This window comes from Podarcis liolepis (genome assembly GCF_965112155.1).
Source record: "Podarcis liolepis genome assembly, chromosome: 5".
In the NCBI taxonomy this organism is placed as follows: domain Eukaryota; kingdom Metazoa; phylum Chordata; class Lepidosauria; order Squamata; family Lacertidae; genus Podarcis; species Podarcis liolepis.
In genome coordinates this window covers 11,526,466-11,548,705 of record NC_139556.1, presented here as the reverse complement: position 1 = coordinate 11,548,705, position 22,240 = coordinate 11,526,466, and the positions used below count along the sequence as shown (strand labels likewise).

The 22,240-nt window shown below is 46.1% G+C and overlaps 1 protein-coding gene across 50 annotated transcripts in view; it reads right to left on the bottom strand.

The window, feature by feature from the left end:
* Nucleotides 1-22,240, bottom strand: part of SORBS1 (sorbin and SH3 domain containing 1) — a 202,418-nt gene that overhangs the window by 61,610 nt on the left and 118,568 nt on the right. For 38 of the 50 annotated variants that reach the window (XM_083505445.1, XM_083505444.1, XM_083505434.1 and 35 more), the window contains 7 exons: nucleotides 19,803-19,950; nucleotides 13,709-13,738; nucleotides 9,655-9,818; nucleotides 7,515-7,578; nucleotides 5,305-5,379; nucleotides 4,936-4,998; nucleotides 177-224 (listed from right to left, as the gene is read on the bottom strand). In XM_083505445.1, the coding sequence (XP_083361571.1) occupies nucleotides 177-224; nucleotides 4,936-4,998; nucleotides 5,305-5,379; nucleotides 7,515-7,578; nucleotides 9,655-9,818; nucleotides 13,709-13,738; nucleotides 19,803-19,950 (592 nt within the window). The remainder of the gene's footprint in view (nucleotides 1-176; nucleotides 225-4,935; nucleotides 4,999-5,304; nucleotides 5,380-7,514; nucleotides 7,579-9,654; nucleotides 9,819-13,708; nucleotides 13,739-19,802; nucleotides 19,951-22,240) is intronic. The other 12 variants (XM_083505419.1, XM_083505404.1, XM_083505416.1 and 9 more) reach the window with 2 other exon arrangements.

Genomic DNA, 22,240 nt, shown 5'->3' with positions numbered 1-22,240 from the left:
GGGGAAACAACGAGATCTCAATGTTCTAAAACGTTAAAGGTTTTGCGTTCTAGAAGCACCACGATTCTCCTGCAGTAATGGGATTCAACCAACAGTCCACCAACACGTTCTCTTTCATACCATTCAAATCTTTAGCGTTTACATGAGTTCAGACTTCGAAACATCCAGGTACTTACTGTCTTTGTAAAAGGAGTACTGAGGCACATAGGAATCGGAATCTTCATCTGGAAAACAAACGATTTACAATCACCACAGGTATGTCATTATGCACCTATGACTTAAAAGAGTTTCGCCTTCTGTCCTTACAGGATTCCAAGGGCAAATGCAGGTATCGTTTTCAGTGTTCTCACCCCTGTGGGGAACGGCAGCAGGAGAAAATGAGAGAGGGAAGAGAGAGAGGTCTGCAAGGTTCCTCTCTAACCATGGGAAAGGCAGGTGTTTGAAATATCGCCGGTATTCCTTTCAGCACCAGCTGAAAACCCCTTTGCCTAAACGACCCCACACAGTAGTTTAGAAAGTTTGCATGAGCTTTGATTTGTTTTGTCTGCTCTATTCTGTTTTTAAACTTTCTGGATGTTTTAAACTATGGGAATATCTTTTTCAGTGATAATTTTATTGTTTTAATTTTTTCGTAAACCACTTTGAGGTTTGTTCTATAAACCAGTGGTATATAAATTTTACGAAATACATAAATACACACGTGTTCCCATGTTTACCTTTGTGCATGTGGCTGTGAGAGCTCCTTCTCCTTCCATGCATGACTACTAGAATGACTGGATGATGATGATGTTATTTTATTTATATACCACCCACCTGGCTGGGTTTCCCCAGCCACTCTGGGCAGCTCCCAACAGAATATTAAAAAAACAACAAAACATCAAACATTTAAAACTTGCCTTCAGATGCCTTCTGAAAGTCAGTTAGTTGTTTATTTCCTTGACATCTGATGGGAGGGCGTTCCACGGGGTGGGTGCCACTACTAAGAAGGCCCTCCACATCAACTCAGCATCTTATTATGCTCAGTTTTAGCAAACTTGTGTTCAAAATTACATATAAGTACATATGTCTTTCTTCTTCTTCTTCAGAGTAACAGCATTTGTGAAAGAATGCCCATCAATCTAGATATATAGGGATTCTATTTTTCATAGGGACTGCCGAAAATATCCTCATTCCCAACACCATAGCAGCACTGATTAGCAAAATGGAATAAAATAAATAAACGCTGGGTTGGGAAATGGGTGCTGGTATTCCATTCATCCCTAGAAAGACTGTCCATTACCTCCTGCCCATTACCCGCCAACAGTTCTGAGGCCTTCCCATTTGACTGACCAGTTTCCACTGTTTGCATGAAGATCCAATCATCCTCAAGCAAGGTCACACCTCTATACTTCCGAGGACCCTTGGCAGCATTTTAGCTGTTGCAGAATTCTCACGGTGCAGAATTGTTTGGAAAAGCTGACCTGGAGCTTTCCACTGCCTTAAAGTGGAAAGAAGAAGCCTTTTGAGTCAGACAGGCAGATGGACTCGGCCTATCTGCATGCCAGCCGACACACCTGAACATCAGCTTGCTCAGAGAGAGAAGTCAGGCCCTGGTGTTTATTTACAGGGCTACAAGGATTCTCGTTGGCTCCCCATGCCACCCGATTCCCACTGAGCTGAAAGCTTCACTTCATCCTCTGGTCATCGGCACCTGACAGTTTAGGTTGGCTATCAGTTTTCTCAGCTTGAACGCTGCCACTGTGGCACAGAAGAAAAGCACTTGGGTCCATTGCCCAAGTTCCCAGTTCCCTTGCCTCAAGCAAGAGCAAAACCTTCTTGAAGCGATGGCAGCCTCCTGCTGCAGAAAGCGTTCATTCTCTGTAACAATAAAACAGACCCGCAAGCTTTAAAACAAGCTAGAAATCTGCTTTTTCACCACCCAATGCTCCAAAACAGCACGCAGGCTGTCGTCCTAGGCTTGGCATACTCAGCGAGGTTCCTGCGGCAGCAATCTCATTATAAGACGTTGCCACAAATAGTCTGACATGGTGCTCAACAAGGGCTTAGGAAAGTCGTCCCCCCCCTCCTCCTGCAACACGGCTGAGATGCATTTAGTAATCGCAGTAGCTGACAGAATAACAATTCCAACCTTGGTGTCCTGGGTCGCTCTGGAGCATCAGACGTAACACTGCCGGTACAGCAAAGGGACTGAAATATTCTAAACATTCATTTGCTGCTAAGTGGTTTCCGAGTCCATGTTGTAAATAACTTTATCACACAGGCATTCCTTGCAATGCACAGCATTTTGTTTGAAGGCCTTAAATGCCCACATAAGATGGAACAGAATCTTGTTATCCGGGATCTCTGACACAGAATCTTGTTATCTGGGATCTCTGACACAGGTTCTTCTGCCACCAGAGATCATTTTTTTAACCCCTGGCGTCAGAGGGTGAGCCTGTGGAGACTCATACATGCAAAACACATGCGTTTCCAAAAGGGTTTTTCTAAAGTCTTGAGCTATGGGTCACTTTTACAGACAGCATGCCAGATTCAGCGCATCTAAGAGCTTGTACTTGTTGCCACTGAGAGTGCACCGGCTATGGAAAGGCAGCCGCCAGCAAGCCCCACGCCGCCAACAAAGTAGGAAGTATTACACGGGTACAAATATCTAAGTTTAATTAGAAGTGCAGGTAAACCATGGGGGAGGGGGCAGCTAAGCGGGGTCCGGAATCAGAGGAGCTTCAATGAGTCTAAACATTTTGAGTCACAGCATAAATGCATGATTATACATATACATATTGATATATATTTAGAACTTTTACGTGTCATACATGACACGTAAAATACTAAGATACGTATAAATATGTGTAAGATTGCACAGTATAAATGCAGCGCTATACACTGAATATGTATAAATTCATATGTTCAAGAATATAGTAAAGGTTCGCTATCTATGCTAGCATTCGATTGATGTTGGAGAGAAACTGAGTTGAGAAACAAGATTAAGGGTACATATTGATATAAGAATGTATTAGATAAAATGTAAAGAAATATACAATAATACGAGTACATTCATTTGTAAAAAAAGAATATACAAAGAGATTGATAGGAAGTCCGTTGTGTTGGTACAAATATTATTTTGAAATGGCTTTATGTCTTTCTTTTTTCTTTCTTTAGGTACATAAATTTGGTATATAAACTTTGTATACATGTTGGAAATTATATTATAATATGCCCTGTAATGTAATATGATAATGTATACATATGTGACATAAGAACGTTAATAATTTTTTTAAAAAATATGTATAAATTCTCTGTGTGTTAACTAAATGTCATGTCAACGGTCATCTCTTTCAATTGATTTTGTTAGTCTTTTTTGTTCTAAGGCAGGGTCTCCCAAACTTGGGTCTCCAGCTGTTTTCTGGACTACAGCTCCCATCGTCCCTGAACACTGGTCCTGCTAGCTAGGGGTGGTGGGAGTTGTAGTTGGTGGGAGTTGTAGGTGGTTGGAGGATGGATGGCGGCTAACAGATTGAGGTTGAATCCTGACAAGACAGAAGTACTGTTTTGGGGGAGACAGGGGGCGTGCGGGTGTGGGGGATTCCCTGGTCCTGAATGGGGTAACTGTGCCCCTGAAGGACCAGGTGTGCAGCCTGGGAGTCATTTTGGACTCACAGATGTCCATGGAGGCGCAGGTTAATTCTGTGACCAGGGCAGCTATTTACCAGCTCCATCTGGTACACAGGCTGAGACCCTATCTGCCCGCGGACTGTCTTGCCAGAGTGGTGCATGCTCTAGTTATCTCCCACTTGGACTACTGCAATGCGCTCTACGTGGGGCTACCTTTGAAGGTGACCTGGAAACTGCAATTAATCCAGAATGCGGCAGCTAGACTGGTGAGGGGGAGTGACCGCCGAGACCATATAACACCGATCTTGAAAGACCTACACTGGCTTCCAGTACATTTCCGAGCACAATTCAAAGCATTGGTGCTGACCTTTAAAGCCCTAAACGGCCTCGGTCCAGTACACCTGAAGGAGCGTCTCCACCCCCATCGTTCAGCCCGGACACTGAGATCCAGCGCCGAGGGCCTTCTGGTGGTTCCCTCGCTGCGAGAAGTGAGGTTACAGGGAACCAGACAGAGGGCCTTCTCGGTAGTGGTGCCCACCCTGTGGAACACCCTCCCTTCAGATGTGAAGGAAATAAGCAGCTATCCTATTTTTAAAAGACATCTGAAGGCAGCCCTGTTCAGGGAAGTTTTAAATATTTAACGCTGTACTGTTTTTAACACTTGATTGGGAGCCGCCCAGAGTGGCTGGGGAAACTCAGCCAGATGGGCAGGGTATAAATAATAAATTATTATTATTATTATTATAGTCCAAAAACAGCTGGAGACCCAAGTGTGGGAAACCCCGTCTAAGGTAATCTTTAAAAAGTAGTCAGGGGAAGGGAAAAACGCAAGACAATATTTTTAAAAAATACACACTAGGTTAAATGCTATTATTTCAGGGCGATCAATTAAGTGGCATCATGAGCCCAATTCACTGGGACCGTTTTCAGCAAAGCCCCCCATGGAATGAATGGGGAACGTGCAACCGAATGGCTCTCTTCTCAGACCAGTCCTGTTCCATCCAATGCCTTTTGCGCTTGGTGGATTGGGCTCAGTGTGCCAGGTCAACTACTGCAGATGCGCGGCTCGGTACCTTGGATTGAGCACACAAAAACCAAGCAGATCCAAGTCCCGAAGCATTAGTCCGGGGACTGTTAGAAAGCAGAGAGAGCAAGGCCAAGCCAAGAAAGCTGGTCCGACAGTTAAGGCAAAAAATGTTAACTGACAGCAGATCATTAGGAAGAAGCAAACTAAGGTGGGGGAAGAAAACTCCGGTTGGAAAGTTAAGGAGGAAGCAGCAGCAGAGCTTGTGCAAAAGGAAACGTTGGCCAACCACGACTATTTACCTTCAGATTTAGGGCTAGGAGTAGACACAGGAAACTGGTAGGTAGGAGAATAAGGATTTTCTTCTGCAGCGGAGAAAAGCAAGGGAGTTGGACAGCAGTGGAGGAAACGTCACTCCCCCAATTCCCTATCCCCATTAATCTTCTCGCGGCCTCGTTCGAAAACAGTGTTACATCACACACTCCAGACAGAGAATAAAAGGTTAGAAAGTATTTTGCCTCCGCACACATCACACAAGGAGCAAACAGCACCACTCACGAGCCAGCCATGCTGAAAGGACAGGCATTCAACTAGTAGCACGCTCTAGTGTGAAAGATTTAAGAGGATGGTTAAAAACCAAACACAGAACAAGTGGCTAAGCTCGTGGGTACCTTTGGTTTGGGGCTGGATATCAGGAAGTTCGGGGAATTTGTAGGTAGGGCAATAAGGGTTTTCTTCAGGAGGGTCTGTGCAGAAAGAGCACATTTTGGGGGAAAGAACAGAGAGGAAAGAAATGAAGGGAGAGATGGACAAATCAGTGTGAATCTCCTCGCACGCGCATGTCGAGAATTGTATTTGATGTTGACGCCCCTCACAAAAAAGTGCAGAAAACATCCATTTAGCATTCTGCTGTACCCTGAGGCCAACTATCTCTGCGCCCTTCTTTCAAGCCCCATCCCTGGGTGGCTCGTGGTCTCCCTGAGATGGCGGTTCGCTACTTCTGGGTCACGTGGCCAGCGTGGCGAAGCTGCTCTGGCGAGCCAGCACCAGCGCAGCGCACCGAAACGCCGTTTACCTTCCCGCTATAAAGCGGTACCTATTTATCTACTTGCACTTAGGGGTGCTTTTGAACTGCTAGGTGGGCAGGAGCTGGGACCGAACAACGGGAGCTCACCCCGCCGCGGGGATTCGAACCGCCGACCATACGATTGGCAAGTCCTAGGCACGGAGGTTTTACCCACAGCGCCACCCGCGTCCCCAAGAAATAAATAGAGAGAAACAAATAGCAGTGTTGCGAGAGGCATCAAGAGAGTCAATGCCAGACAACTGAAGAACAGGACACGTATCTGTCATGACTAAGGTCTTTGGGGGCAGAAACTGGAAAGTGCTGGAAGGTTCTAGCAGGCTCACTTATTGTTTTGGCTACCTCAAGGTCACGCTAAGACAGGAAAGATAAATCCCTGTGTTCAGCGAGCTTCTCTCTCTCTCTCTCTCTCTCTCTCTCTCTCTCTCTCTCTCTCTCTCTCTGATTGCACATTGCATGTAACAAAGTTTTTGCCTCAGTAAAGTTGTTCCTTTCCCTGTGGATCTTTTGACTCTGCGTGGTTCTTTTATTTACTGCAAGACACTGTCCGTCAGTATCAGCCAGCCAGTCCTTAGAGGGCAGTTGATGCTAAGAAGGCTGTGGGGCCTTATCTCAGGCCCTGCCCTGATGGTGTGGGGCTTCTCCTAGCTCTGCCCCCCCCCCAATTCCAGGCATGGACGTTTGTACGGAGAAAGGCAGGCAAGCCTCTCTGCACGCAGCCTTCCCAGGGCCCTCAAATCCCACATGCTCGTGGTTCCTGTCTATGCGAAAGCCTAAAGGCATGGAGGCCCATGTGCAAAATGTTCCACACCTTAAACATCCATGTCAACATGTAGGGGGCAGCGGCAGAGGTGGCAGGAGCTGCACGTTGCAAAGATATGGAGCCCCTTTGATGCCAGGACTATAGGTGAAGTGACCCCTGACCATTAGGTCCAGTCGTGGCCGACTCTGGGGTTGCAGCGCTCATCTTGCTTTACTGGCCGAGGGAGCCGGTGTACAGCTTCCAGGTCATGTGGCCAGCATGACTAAGCCGCTTCTGGCGAACCAGAGCAGCGCACGCCAACGCCATTTACCTTCCCGCCAGAGCGGTACCTATTTATCTACTTGCACTTTGATGTGCTTTCGAACTGCTAGGTTGGCAGGAGCAGGGACCGAGCAACGGGAGCTTACCCCGTCACGGGGATTCGAACCGCCGACCTTCTGATCGGCAAGTCCTAGGCTCTGTGGTTTAGACCACAGTGCCATCCGCGTCCCGAGCCAGGACTATAAACATGTATAAAAATTCAGACACACAGCATCCATGGACCAACGTACAAATGATGCTAAAGATGTGTAAACATAACACACCTCTCCTTTTCTGCTTTTTAAATGACAGTCACGGAGGCAGGCATAGGGTCAGCATCAGGACCAATCACCTCCCTCCAAGCTGCTGTTAGCCATGGGGGAGAACTACCCTTGGCCCCCACAAGCACTTAATGGCAGCTTCGGGAAAGGCTGGATTTTCTTTGAAAGCTGTAGCGGGAAGACCCGATTTCTGCGGAGCTTCTCCCTCCAACTCAGAGGGATTCCGCCATTGCCGATGGCGCCGCCTCCGGAAGTCCAACTGCTATTTAAAGGACAAAAATAAGGCAAGCTAAATGCTATCAAGCATGTAACCTCGTGGGTAGTTTGGCTCTCTAAGTCCGTTCTCAACCTTTCTCCTGGTGCTCTGGGTACTTTCAACATCCACTTAGGGCTGCCCACAGATTTGAATGCAGGGTTTCTGGGGGGAACAAAAAGCAGGCAGGCAAACGGTACCTTTTGTCAGCCTGTGGATCTGCTTGAACATCGTCTTGTACCAGTCCTTTGATCGGTCCGTGTTCTAATAGAAAAAGGGACAAAACATGTCATTGGCGCGAGTTCATTCTGCCGTCCAAAAAACAAAGAAGCTTCCCTCACGGCACGCACTCTGCTCATTCTCTGCGACAATAACTGCATTGCAAAGGTTTGGCCCTTGCTGCTGCTCTGTCACAGCTTGACCAACAACCTGCAAAAGCTGAGGGAAATCTAGTGGTGCAGCAATATAAAGATGCTGGCACGTTTGCAAAGCTAAGCAGGGTCCGGTGTGGTTTCAAATTGGATGGGAGACCATGCGTTGAGATTCCTGTATTGCAGGGGGCTGGACTAGATGGCTCTTGCGGTTCCTTCCAACTCTACAATTCTATGACTTTTGTGAGTAACAGATGTGGGCTAGCAGGGTTGCTCTCTCTCGACCCAACTCCTAACTTGCCATATTAAAGACAGGGTGAACAAAAATCAATTTATTTTTTTAAAAAAAGGATTTTTAAAAAATTTAAATCAAATTTTTAAAATAAAATGCTTTTGGAGGAAAAAAATTTCTAAAGATAGTTTTCTATTTAAGTTACATTATAGTCCAAAGGCTATTCATCAGGAAATAAGGATTTGTTTTAAGTTTTTCCATGTGTGCTAAAACCCAGTCTAAGTTTTTTTAAAAAACAACAACAAGCTTTTAACCACATCAGTTAACCAACATGGATACATATGCTATAATGTTATCGTTTTAGTTAAATAAATTGTTTAAATTGTTATGAAGGAAATGATTATTTTTCTCCTTCCAATAAAGTACAGCAGAAACGTTGTCCAAATATAAACAGTTCACTTATTAAACCTCACAATAATTTCATAATTATCTGTCTATGTATTTCTAATAGTATAACCAAATCAGTAATTTTTGATATAACTGTAAAAACTACTCTGAAAATTTATTATTCCAAAAATGAAACCTTCATCTGGTGGTAAACATTAAGATTATACCAGCAAGAATGAGTCTTTCTGCAAAAAAAATGAATTAAATCAAGTCTTACTGACTAGTGATTTAAATCATGATTTAAATTGATTTGATTTAAATCAAATCCACCCTGATTAAAGATATTAATTGTGTGTAAGAAGCACACTGCAATGCACTGCATTTCCATCTCCTCGATGGGCTCCCTTCCCAGGTGGATGAGCCTCATCTGCCCCTCACTTCCGTCTAAAAGCATGCGCAGAATCTTCCTTCTCGGCCATTAGACTCACTATTGGTCTCATCTGCTCAACTTGCCAGAGTCTGCCGTAGCATGCAGGGGACAGACAAGTCCCTAACTCACTGAGGGTTTGAGACCCACCGGCTAACTTCACCTGGTTTAGTTGGCCAGTCGAAGCCATTTCCAGATTGTGGCCACTGTTGCACGCTGCCAGCTTCCAGGAGCCACAGGTGAGTGCTGAGTGCAGGGTGAGGGGCAAAGATGAACAAGCCACCCCTTTGTCTTCTTCTTCTTTGGCAATCACTCGTAGCCGAGTAAGATTGTCTTCCATAAACATGGTTTTAACAATGAGTCCATAAGTGACTGTGGAGGCCATTTCTGGATCCACACGTCCTTCCACAGTGGGGACATTGGTTTCCAGGTAGGAGTGGATCACGGTGTGAATTTGCCAAGCATGCCTTCCTCTTAGCACGTTTCTCCCTTGCATCCTGAGTTGGAGTGTCTTCAAAGCCCATGACACCTTTGGTAAAGGCTGTTCTCCAATTGGCGCGCTCGCAGGCCAGTGTTTCCCATTTGTCAGTGTTTATACTACAGTGGTACCTCAGGTTATGTACACTTCAGGTTACATACGCTTCAGGTTACAGACTCCGCTAACCCAGAAATATTACCTCGGGTTAAGAAATATGCTTCAGGATGAGAACAGAAATCGTGCTCCAGCGGTGTGGCAGCAGCAGGAGGCCCCATTAGCTAAAGTGGTGCTTCAGGTTAAGAACAGTTTCAAGTTAAGTACGGACCTCCGGAACGAATTAAGTACTTAACCTGAGGTACCACTGTACATTTTTTTAGATTTGACGCCCCATGCAGGTTAGCACAAATGAATTTACGTGGAAGGAGAATGGGCCAAATTTCCTTACCCTTAATGGAATGCCTATGTCATCCGGCGAGGAATCGGTCATGTACTGTGGACTCTTAATGACTTTCTTCCTTTCCTCCATTGCTTGTTTCTTGCTTTGGCTCATCTTTTCTTGGACAGGCATATAATCTACTTTATCCGCTAGTGGCACATCTATCGCTGGCTCTGTAAACAAAGGAAGCAAGTCCATCGCTTTGACTTCCAATACAATCATTACACAATATCCAACATCAATCACTCCAAAAACCTTGGCGAAACACTGATGAGTCTGACTGTCCCAAGACAGCAAAATAATTTGAAACGTGACCGAATAAGCAAGGGATTTTTACAAGGAGCCGTAGCCCATCAATGTCTGGGATTTGACTCTAGCCACTAATCCACAAACCAGGCTAAACATGGGTTCTCAAAAGCACTACCTAATTCTAGCAATATTTATAGGTAAATGTAAAGGTACCCCTGACAGTTAAGTCCAGTCGCGAACGACTCTGGGGTTGCAGCGCTCATCTCGCTTTACAGGCCGAGGGAGCCGGTGTTTGTCTGCTTCTACAGACAGTTTTTCTGGGTCATGTGGCCAGCATGACTAAGCGACTTCTGGTGAAGCCAGAACAGCGCACGGAAATGCCGTTTACCTTCCTGCTGGAGCAGTACCTATTTATCTACTTGCACTGTGTGCTTTCGAACTAGTAGGTTGGCAGGAGTTGGGACCGAGCAACAGGAGCTCACCCTGTCACGGGGCCTCGAACCGCCAACCATTCCGATCGGCAAGTCCAAGTGGCACAGTGGTTTAAATATTTATAGGGCTGAGTAAAAAATGGCTTCCCCCAATTCTCCACGCTATTTGTGGGTGGCAAAACTGTGGTGGTGGGGAGACATTTCCCCCAAATATTCTTTGGGGCAAGGTGGGATTCTCTTACTGTTTGAAGTGGAGGCATTAATGGGGAATTATCAGGGGGAAAATTCTGCAAAAACTCACTGAAGCTCACTTAAACTCAAAAGAATTCTATTCTTAGCTCACGCTGGTAGATGAAGGAAGCGCAAAGCTAGGACAGGAAGATGGCAGGAACAGGAGCCAAGCCTGTTGATTCCTTCAACAATATTAAAATATATGGGATCTGCAAGGCAAAGGCAAAGGGACCCCTGACCATTAGGTCCAGTTGCAGACGACTCTGGGGTTGCGGCGCTCATCTCACTTTACTGGCCAAGGGAGCCAGCATACAGCTTCCGGGTCATGTGGCCAGCATGACTAAGCCCCTTCTGGCGAACCAGAGCAGTGCACAGAAACACTGTTTACCTTCCCGCCAGAGCGGTACCTATTTATCTACTTGGTTGGCAGGAGCTGGGACCGAGCAACGGGAGCTCACCCCGTCACGGGGATTTGAACCACCGACCTTCTGATCGGCAAGTTCTAGGCTCTGTGGTTTAACCCACAGCACCACCCGCGTCCCATGTATGGGATCTGCAGCTGCACTCAAAATCTTCCCCGCTTGTAATGTTGGTGGAGAAGTTGAGAGGGCCATTCGGTTGAACTCCCCAGCCAGCTTGGAGGTAGTGGGACAAGAAACACACCAAAAGAGGAAACTCCGATAATGTTCTTTTCTGAGATATTTGGCTCGGCCCTCGTACCTTGACGTTAGGTTGCATAACAAAGTGCTACAATGGGAAATCCTTCAAGTCCCACCTCTGAGGAAATTCCCGTGAAGGATTTCAGGGGTGAAAAGGACACAGGACATTACAACTTCCCTCATCAAAAGTTTGCCAAGTTGCAGGAATGCTGATATCACTGCGTAGCATGCACGGGAGAAAGACCAGATACTAAAACCATGCACCCAGCTGTAGTACCCAAAGCCAACCAGAGCTGTATGGTTCAGAATGGGACATTGAAATAGTGCAGGATAAGGCTCATGCAGAGAGAGCCAGCTTCAGTCATTGAGTACCCTTAGCAAATCCTGTATAGAGCCACTTCATCTAATACTCTTAATTTTTTTTAATATTGTCAATTAACCTGTGTAAATTGCTCCCGAATCAGTTTGTTGCAGGGTGGCATACATGTTTTGAATAAATGAAAATACTGATTGTTGATCTAGGTTTTGAATGAGGGGCCTGCTCTTAAATCTAGCAAGATTGACAAGCAAAGCAAAGGTCTCGAAATCACTGAAAGTTCAGCATGGTAACCCTCTAAATTCACTACAAGGGGCAGTTAGCCTAATCCAGGAAGCACAATGGGTTTGCTAAGAAAAAGTTGTTGTTTTATGGAAAGCAAACCAGAGAAAGACCAACAAGTTTTAGAAGTGGGAAATTTAAACTGAGTTCTGGGGTCATAGGTACCTAGACCAAAAGGAACATTAAAAAAGTAATTGTCCCAGATTGAGCACATACTATGAGTAAAAATCTCAAAGATGGAAAGAAACAAGTAGGTTTCTCCCAGGATCTCTACTACGACTTGCGCTTGTTTAAACTTGTTCAACTTGAACAGGGAAGTGGTCAGGATTGCTTGTGACACCAAATTTATTAGAATGGTACAAGCGCACTGTTTCAAACGGATCTCTCCAAACTTTACAGATGGGAAAGAAACTGGTACAGGAGGCTCACTTTGAGCCGGGAGTTGAACCAGCATCTCTAGGTGGAATAAGAGTTAAAGAGGATTTTTCATTTAGAAAATAAACATGACTAAGAGTGGTTAGAGAGTCAGACTAGGACTTGGGAGGCCGGGATTCGTATTTCAGCTGTGCCATGAACCTCACTAGGTGACCATGGGCCAGTGAGCATCTCTCAGCCTTACCTACCTCCTAGGGGAGTTGAGATGATAATATGGATTGTGGGAGAACCATGAACTGTGCACTCCTTTGAGGAGAGTTGGGCTTATAAATATAATAACAAATAAATGCATAACGGGGATGGGCACACAATGCTGCTTTCTAAGATTGTGTACGATGTCTATAAGGAAGGTAGGTAAAGGTAAAGGGACCCCTGACCATTAGGTCCAGTCGTGACCGACTCTGGGGTTGTGGCGCTCATCTCGCTTTATTGGCCAAGGGAGCCGGCGTAAAGCTTCCGGGTCATGTGGCCAGCATGACCAAGCTGCTTCTGGTGAACCAGAGCAGCACATGGAAACGCCGAGTGGTACCTATTTATCTACTTGCACTTTGATGTGCTTTCGAACTGCTAGGTTGGCAGGAGCAGGGACCGAGCAACGGGAGCTCACCCCATTGCAGGGATTCGAGCCGCTGACCTTCTGATCGGCAAGCCCATGAGGCTCTGTGGTTTAACCCACAGCGCCACCCACGTCCCTAACAAGGAAGGTAAAGTGACATTTATTGGTGGCGGTAGGAAGAAAATACTTCACAGGATCAATTAATTTATGGCAGGAGCTGCCACAGGATGTGGCGAAAGCCACTAAGCTGAGACAGCTTTAAAAGGGGATTTCATAAATACACAGGTGCCAGGCCGCTCTTCTCTTACAGGAGAAGGAAATGGGCGAGAAGCCTAGCAAGCGAGCCAACAGTTATATATATATATATATTCTACATTTGGGTCCAGTTTAGCATCATTTAAAAGCATGTTCAGTTTTAAAGCACGTTACTATCTGAAGGCATGTATGTGGGGCACACTATTTTTCATCCAGGCTGGGAGCTCTCCTCAGGAATTGGCTCAGGTGAGGTGCAGTGGCTGTGCGAAGACATGCGTGCAAATTTCTTACAGAACTGGACAGAATAGTTGTGTTGGGGGAGCTCAATATCTTTCTTTCTTTTAGTGGCAAGGCGCTGTGTAGCTGTCAAGCATATTTATTGACTGTACAGTCTTGCCTTTCAGAATCTAATACGCCCAAGGCAGTCTTAAAAGAATTCACATGCTCCTTCCAGCGCTTTCAAGAGAGAGGATATACTTCACAGTGACTGAGCGGACAATAATTCATCTACCCCTTTCAGTAAAGGCTCTTCACTCGCGGATTCACTAAAGGTACTCTGCTAAGTCACAAAGCAGTGCGCGTCTCAGGTGAACACAGCAGCAGGAGAACAGGAGAAGAAAAGGAGGTGGCAACATTTTGGGCAGCGTACCTGATAGGCTACTAAGCCTTTTTTGTTGTTCTGTGGGAGAGGAGAAAACGACAGACAAATAAGTGGTACAAACACCAGAGACGTGAGCGCTCTCAACTCTTGCAGTGATCTGGGCAGGCATAAATAACACATGCTGTACATAAGGGCTTAGGTGCCTCCTTATCAGATCCTGAACCCAAGGTCTTCCCACCAAAGCAAGCTAATGTTCAGCCCTGCACAACTTCAAAACAGCAGTGCTAGACAACGTTCCCAAGTCATTGATACCATGAGTGAGTTGTTCCAAACAGGATGTATAAATATCAAAGCTCAAAAAAAAAAACCACACACCTCCAAACAGTGGGTTTATTATTAGTATCTATATATCACTTTAGACGGTTTATCTTGTGACCTTTTGCAACGACTTTGGAAGACAGGTAAATAATTATTATATTCAGATTGCAGGTGCGGGTTAAGTATGAAAGAAAGGGTGGCTTATCGAAGGCCACTTATTGACTTAATGGGCAGAGGCAAAATTAAAATGAAGGGTTTCCAAGGTCGTCACTTAATCTCATCGTTAACATGCTGTGACGGCTCCCTGCAGTTTTGTTTTTATTTTAAAGGAAAATCTTCAGGCAGTTTACAGATAAGATAAATAAATAGATATACCGTAATTTTCTGTGTATAAGACTATGTTTTAGAAATCATGCAAAAAAGTGGGGGTCATCTTATACATGGGTAATACATAGGGTGGACGTTTGATTGGTTGCTGCCGTGGCTATCAGAGGCTATTGTGCGTGTTATTGGTTGCTGCATCATTTGGTGTTGTTGATTGGCCAACGCTGCGGCAATTGGGGTGCAGGGGGGTTGGCAGCTCCCGCTGGCGAGGATACAGACGGGAGGCGGATTTTGTGATGCGTGTGGGTGAGCGATTTTCGGCATTCCCCTCTAAATAAAGCTTAGCAACCCTCGGTAATTCCCCTCCCCAACAACTTTTTGCCATCTCTCCCCATTTTCTGAAATTTCAGTCCCCAAAAATAGGGGGCGTCTTATACATGGGGGCATCTTATAGACGGAAAAGTATGGTGTGAGGTGTGTGTGTGTGTGTGTGTGTGTGTGTGTGTGTGTGTGTGTGTATATATATATATATATATATATATATATATATATATATATATATATATATATATATATTTGCTTTCGTAGATTTTCACGGGTACAGGAATGCAGGTTTTGGTGTCTTCGGGTGTCTTCCCGTGTAAGAGTTGGGGTGTCTAGGCGACGTTTCGACGAGGTCTCACTCGTCATCTTCAGGCTGGTGCTTTCGGCTTCTTGTTACTGGAACAGAGCAGGATCTCAGTGTTTGAGTTCCTATAAATACTGTTGAGGGGGTGTGGTGTATAGCCTCCAACGTTCTGGGCAGAGAGGAAGTTCCCAGGTTAGTGTGCCTTTTCTTCTTTTGTTCCTTAATTACTTGAGGGATATCTTGAGTGATTTCTAGAGTGATATTCTGAGTACCACTTAGGTGGGTCATTAGGTGTGGATTAGTTGCTAAAGCTTTCGTGTCTTGACCTCTTGAGCTTGTGAAGAGTTTTTCTGAGAAGATGGCTGTACTGCACTTAGTTGTGCTCTGGCTTGGCTTCGTGTATAGGGGCGAGCTGTGGTTTTGTGCCCTGTGCCAGCCAGATCTGTGTAGGGATTGCAGGGGGGTGCAGCATCCGGAGGTGCCACTATGGTTTGGCTACTGGATGGTGTCTGTAATTTATCTGTGGAGAGGGTCTGGGTTTGGGTCTGGTGTGGTTGATTGGTGATGGCGTTCTGTGTGCCTCTGGTTCTGGTGTCGGTTTTTGTGGGGAGGGCTAATTTCCAGATGTCTGGCAGGCGGGACGTGTCGTCACGCTTGTTCATGTTGTGAGGGTGTTTCTCTATCTCGATGGCTTCCATGATTATTCTCTTGTGGTGATGTTCCATGTTAAAGAGCAATTTGGAATCTGCAAAATTAATTTCGTGTCCTGTTTCTTTCATGTGTTGGAAAAGAGAGGAAGTTTTTTCTTCTTTTTTGACGGCATTCTTGTGTTCTGCGATACGTGCATTTATTCGTCTGTTTGTTTGTCCAATGTACGTGGCTGGGCAGACTTTGCAGGGTATTTCATAGACCCCTTGGTTTTCCAACTGGATTTTATCTTTGGGGTTTCTGAGGATATTGGCTATTTTTTGGTTGGTGCAAAAGGCTGTTTTGATATTGTGTTTATGGAGGATTTTGCTAATTTTATCTGTAGTGCCCTTGATATAAGGAAGGAGGGCCATGCCATTGTTTTCTTCTGTGTCTTGGTTTTTGGGGGGTGTTTCTTTTTGGATTAGCTTCGTAACCCTGTTTTGCTGGTATCCATTGGCGATTAACACATTTGAGAGATTCTGTAACTCAGTTGTCAAGTGGTCTTTGTCAGCCAGGCGTTTGGTTCTGGAGATGAGAGTCTTGGCTACGGAGTTTATTTGTGCAGGGTGGTGGTGTGATTGTGCATGTAAGTAGCGGTTGGTGTGTGTTTTTTTCCGGTAGATAGTGTGTCCTAGTGAGCCATCAGGTTTTTTGTAGATTAGGACGTCAAGGAAGGGAAGTTGGTTGTTGGCTTCTATTTCCATAGTGAATTGTATTTTGGGGTGTAGGCTGTTGAGATGTGTGAGGAAGCTATCTAGTTTTTCTTTCCCGTGTGGCCAAATTACAAAGGTGTCGTCAACATATCTGAGCCAAAGTTTGGGTTTGTGTTCTGACTTGTCTAAAGCATTGGTTTCAAAGTGTTCCATGTACAAATTTGCGATGATCGGTGAGAGGGGTGATCCCATAGGTGCTCCTTCTATCTGTTTGTATCTTTGTCCATTGTGGATGAAGTACGTGTTGGTTAGGCAGTGGTTGGTCAGGTCCAGGATGTATTCGGGGGGATTGTATTTGTTTTGAATGGCTGTCAAGGCTTCATTAATGGGCACTTGTGTGAAGAGAGATACAACATCGAAGCTCACAAGTAGGTCATCGGGATGTAGGTTTTGCTTCTTTATTGTTTCTATGAACTGGAAGGAGTTTGTAACGTGTGAAGCGATGGATTCTGCATAGGGCTGAAGTTGCTTAGCGAGAAATTTAGCGAGATTTTGTAGAGGTGAGCCTATGGAGCTGACTATTGGTCTGAGTGGTGTTCCTTCTTTGTGTATCTTGGGGAGACCGTAGAGTTTGGGGCATCTGGATGATTTTTCTCTGGGGATGATTCTTAGCTGGATTTCTTCACTGATAGGAGAGGCTTTTATTTTGGATTTGGTGGTTTTTTCCAGATAGGTGGTGGGATCTGTTTTTATAGGTTGGTAGGTAGGGTCTTGGAGTAGATTTGATAGTTTTGCTTGGTAGTCCGATGTGTTCATCACAACAGGTGCATCTCCAGAACCAAACGCCTGGCTGACAAAGACCACTTGACAACTGAGTTACAGAATCTCTCAAATGTGTTAATCGCCAATGGATACCAGCAAAACAGGGTTACGAAGTTAATCCAAAAAGAAACACCCCCCAAAAACCAAGACACAGAAGAAAACAATGGCATGGCCCTCCTTCCTTATATCAAGGGCACTACAGATAAAATTAGCAAAATCCTCCATAAACACAATATCAAAACAGCCTTTTGCACCAACCAAAAAATAGCCAATATCCTCAGAAACCCCAAAGATAAAATCCAGTTGGAAAACCAAGGGGTCTATGAAATACCCTGCAAAGTCTGCCCAGCCACGTACATTGGACAAACAAACAGACGAATAAATGCACGTATCGCAGAACACAAGAATGCCGTCAAAAAAGAAGAAAAAACTTCCTCTCTTTTCCAACACATGAAAGAAACAGGACACGAAATTAATTTTGCAGATTCCAAATTGCTCTTTAACATGGAACATCACCACAAGAGAATAATCATGGAAGCCATCGAGATAGAGAAACACCCTCACAACATGAACAAGCGTGACGACACGTCCCGCCTGCCAGACATCTGGAAATTAGCCCTCCCCACAAAAACCGACACCAGAACCAGAGGCACACAGAACGCCATCACCAATCAACCACACCAGACCCAAACCCAGACCCTCTCCACAGATAAATTACAGACACCATCCAGTAGCCAAACCATAGTGGCACCTCCGGATGCTGCACCCCCCTGCAATCCCTACACAGATCTGGCTGGCACAGGGCACAAAACCACAGCTCGCCCCTATACACGAAGCCAAGCCAGAGCACAACTAAGTGCAGTACAGCCATCTTCTCAGAAAAACTCTTCACAAGCTCAAGAGGTCAAGACACGAAAGCTTTAGCAACTAATCCACACCTAATGACCCACCTAAGTGGTACTCAGAATATCACTCTAGAAATCACTCAAGATATCCCTCAAGTAATTAAGGAACAAAAGAAGAAAAGGCACACTAACCTGGGAACTTCCTCTCTGCCCAGAACGTTGGAGGCTATACACCACACCCCCTCAACAGTATTTATAGGAACTCAAACACTGAGATCCTGCTCTGTTCCAGTAACAAGAAGCCGAAAGCACCAGCCTGAAGATGACGAGTGAGACCTCGTCGAAACGTCGCCTAGACACCCCAACTCTTACACGGGAAGACACCCGAAGACACCAAAACCTGCATATATATATATATATATATATATATATATATATATATATATATGCATATGTATATCACAATGTCTGAAATAAGGAGGCAACCAGTAGGGCTGGGTAATATATCACAGAGTTGAAAACCAGGTAACACCAGCTAAACATCGTGATGCACCAATATATCACGGCGACTGAAATAAGGATGGAGCTATGTAGAGGCATTAGCTGGCTTCACGGTTTTCCCCGCATCGTAATTTTTTCTGGCTCCTGCTCTTGTAATTAGCTGCCCCCTGTATGGGACAGGGAAGAGCTGGGTCAGCAGAGGGGCTGCAGGAATCGAGAGAAGCATTGGCTGGCTTCATGGTTTTCCCCACATTGTGATTTTTTGCATAACACAGACACACACCATGCTTCGCGATAGATTGCCAGATCGAAAAATTATGAAACCGATGTCACGACTTCAAACTGGTTTTGGATGACGTATCGATATATAACCTAGCCTTACTCCCATCCCATTGCGAATGCCCTGTCATATATACAGTGGTGCCTCGCAAGACAAAAAACTCGCTAGACGAAAGGTTTTTTCGTTCGCAATTTGCCTCGCAAGACGAATTCCCCTATGGGCTTGCTTCGCAAGACGAAAACGTCTTGCGACTTTGTTAAACCGTTTAAACCGTGCTTCGCAAGACGAAAAATTCGCTAGACGGCAAAAATTGCGGAACGAATTAATTTCGTCTTGCGGGGCACCACTGTACAATATTTTTTGCTCCTAAATTTTTCCTCCTAAAAAGTAAGGAGAAATGTGAGTGTGTCTTATGGAGCGAATGGCGCTGCGCAGAGAGGGAGAGCTGCGCAGCGCCCCTTCAGCGAAGCGGGAGGAGGAACGGAGCCCCTTCTGTTCCTCCTCCCGCTTCGCTGAAGGGGCGCTGCGCAGCTCTCCCTCTCTGTGCAGCGCCTGTCCTGCGAAGCCGGAGGAGGAACAGAAGGGACTCCTACTGTTCCTTCTCTGGCTTCGCGGTGACGTGCCTGCCCTGGAAGCCGGAGGAGGAACAGAAGGGTCTCCTTCTGTTCCTTCTCCAGCTTCGCTGAAGGGGTGCTGCGCCTTCTCCCTCTCTGCGCAGCATCTCTCCTGTGAAGGAGAGGCGCTGTGCAGAGAGAGAGAACTGCGCAGCGGCCCTTCAGCGACGTGCCGTCCTGGCTTCTGCCTGGCTTCTTCAGGCAGAGGGAGCCTTCATCCCGCTGCCCTGAAGAGGCTTGGCGTGGTTATCCCAGAAGCCAGAACAGCCATACGGTATCCCAGAAGCCAGATCCCTCTTGCTGTTCTGGCTTCTGGGATTCAGAATATTTTTTTCTTGTTTTCCTCCTCCCAAAACTAGCTGCGCCTTATGGTCTGGTGCGTCTTTTGGAGCGAAAAATACGGTAATTGCCCTTGCTGAAAATTGTCCCAAGTTGAGCTGGAAAAGGCAATATGTTGTTACCCTTACCTCTGTTGTGCTGCAAAAGGACGATGGTGGGGTTGACTATGGTGGTGGAGGGGTACCCAGAGGTGGGTTTGCTGGTGAGAGTTAGGGAGCCATAGCACTCTGTGCCACTGCTGGACCTGGGCGCTTCATAGAGCAGAGGACAGGGGTCCTGAAACGGAAAGGTACATATGCCGTTATTGCCCAAGGGCCACAGGGTACCTGGAGGACAGCCACTTTGCAACAGAGAACAAACAAACCCGAGAAAAGTTTAGTTCGATGCACCGGCACGGCGCCTTTCTCATTGCCGTTAGTATACACAGAGGGAAGAGCCAAAACCCCTTTTTTGCACTGGAAGAAGGAACTGTAATACATGGAATACAGCTGGTGGCAGGAGTGAGCTGTTCTGGTTACGGAGATACAGAGAGAGAGAGAGATTTGTGTCTTCCAATCCATGCTTCCTTTTAAAAAGAGGTGTTCCTTTCACAGAAACCGTCAGGCATGCAAAACCCATGCAGTTCTTGAACGAAAGCTGGTTACGGATTACTTGACGAGGGGGATCAGAGAAATAACTTTAGGACGCACCGCCCTTTGCAAGCTGTTAGACAGCAGGACGCTGGGGACATCAGGACAATGCGAAGAACAGGTGGAGAGGAACCGGCAGAGACAGGAGAGAGGAAGGTAGAATCACATCCTTGGGCCAACCGCAGCCAGCTGCTTATTTGTTATCACTGACATAAGAACTGCTGTTTAATTTTTGTGGCGGTGGAGTAATGGTGGCCGTCAAGATGAAATGATCATACTGACCCTGAGATTTCCAGTTTAGATCTACCAGAAGGATTTGTTCAAAGTGAGCAGAGAGTGGCAGATAATTAGGGCACAACTGCAAGGGGGGGGGGGAATAGCCAGTTGGTAGAGCATGAGATTCTTTATCTCAAAGTTGTGGATTCGAGTCCCATGTCGGGCAAAAGGTTTCCTGCAATGCAGGGGGTTGGGAATAGATGATCCGTGGGGTCCCTCCCAACTCCACCATTCTGTGAGTGTGCACATTTAATAAGGTAAGAAGGTAAAGGATCCCTGGATGGTTAAGTCCAGTCAAAGGTGACAATGGGGTTGTGGCGCTCATCTCGCTTTCAGGGCGAGGGAGTAGGCGTTGGTCCACAGACAGCTTTCCGCGTCATGTGACCAGCAGGACTAAACCGCTTCTGGGGCAACAGGACACCGTGATGGAAACCAGAGCACATGGAAACGCTGTTTACCTTCCCGCCGCAGTGGTACCTATTTATCTACTTGCACTTTGACGTGCTTTCAAACTGTTAGGTTGGCAGGAGCTGGGACCGAGCAACGGGAGCTCACCATGTCGCAGGGATTCGAATTGCCGACCTTCTGATTGGCAAGCCCAAGAGGCTCAGTGGTTTAGACCACGGCGCCACCCATGTCCGCACATCCAATAAACAGCATTTGAACTACATACAGCCCATACTGATCCCCTACTCATCTTTATGATGCATAGCCACTCACATGAGCCAGTGTGCACCAGGAAGGACAATCTCAAGGCATGGGGTTTCCTGTTTTGGGTTCTCCTGTAAAAGCAACTCCATGAAGTGCCAGTAGGTGGATCATTGGGCTCAAACCAGCATGGCCTGTGTTCACATCGGGCACTGAAAGTCCCTGGATGACCCTAGACCAGCCACCACCTCTCAGCCTAAAGCCACAAGGATGAAGCGTTTGGGGAAACCATGTGGGATAAAAAACCATGTGGGATAAGAAACCGGAGGGATAAAATGTCAAAATTCAATTGCATCCCTCCTTTTTTTTTTTTTTTAATGGAACACTTTGAATCAAACCAGAAGTACAGGAAATTCGAATCCAAATGTGCCCCTCTGAGGTTTTTGTTGTGCTACATGATATTTAAAGATCAACAGAATCATTGAGTGACCACCAGAGCTCCATTTGGTCCCACAATCACTTTTAAAAAGGTAAAGGGACCCCTGACCTTTAGGTCCAGTCATGGCTGACTCTGGGGTTGCGGCGCTCATCTCGCTTTATTGGCCGAGGGAGCCGGCGTATAGCTTCTGGGTCATGTGGCCACCATGACTAAGCCGCTTCTGGCGAACCAGAGCAGCACACGGAAACGCTGTTTACCTTCCCGCCGGAGCGGTACCTATTTATCTACTTGCACTTTGATGTGCTTTCGAACTGCTAGGTGGGCAGGAGCAGGGACCGAGCAACGGGAGCTCACCCTGTCGCGGGGATTCGAACCGCTGACCTTCTGATCGGCAAGCCCTAGGCTCTGTGGTTTAACCCACAGCACCAATCACTTTTAGCAAGCATATAAAAGCCGTTGGGGGAAACTGGAAGTGAGGTGACCTGTTTAGCTCCCGGCCCCATCATTAAAATAGGTTTGTTGTTGTTGTTTTTGCCGTGTCTGGCTGCCTTTTGAGACTCAAGGAAGCCAATCC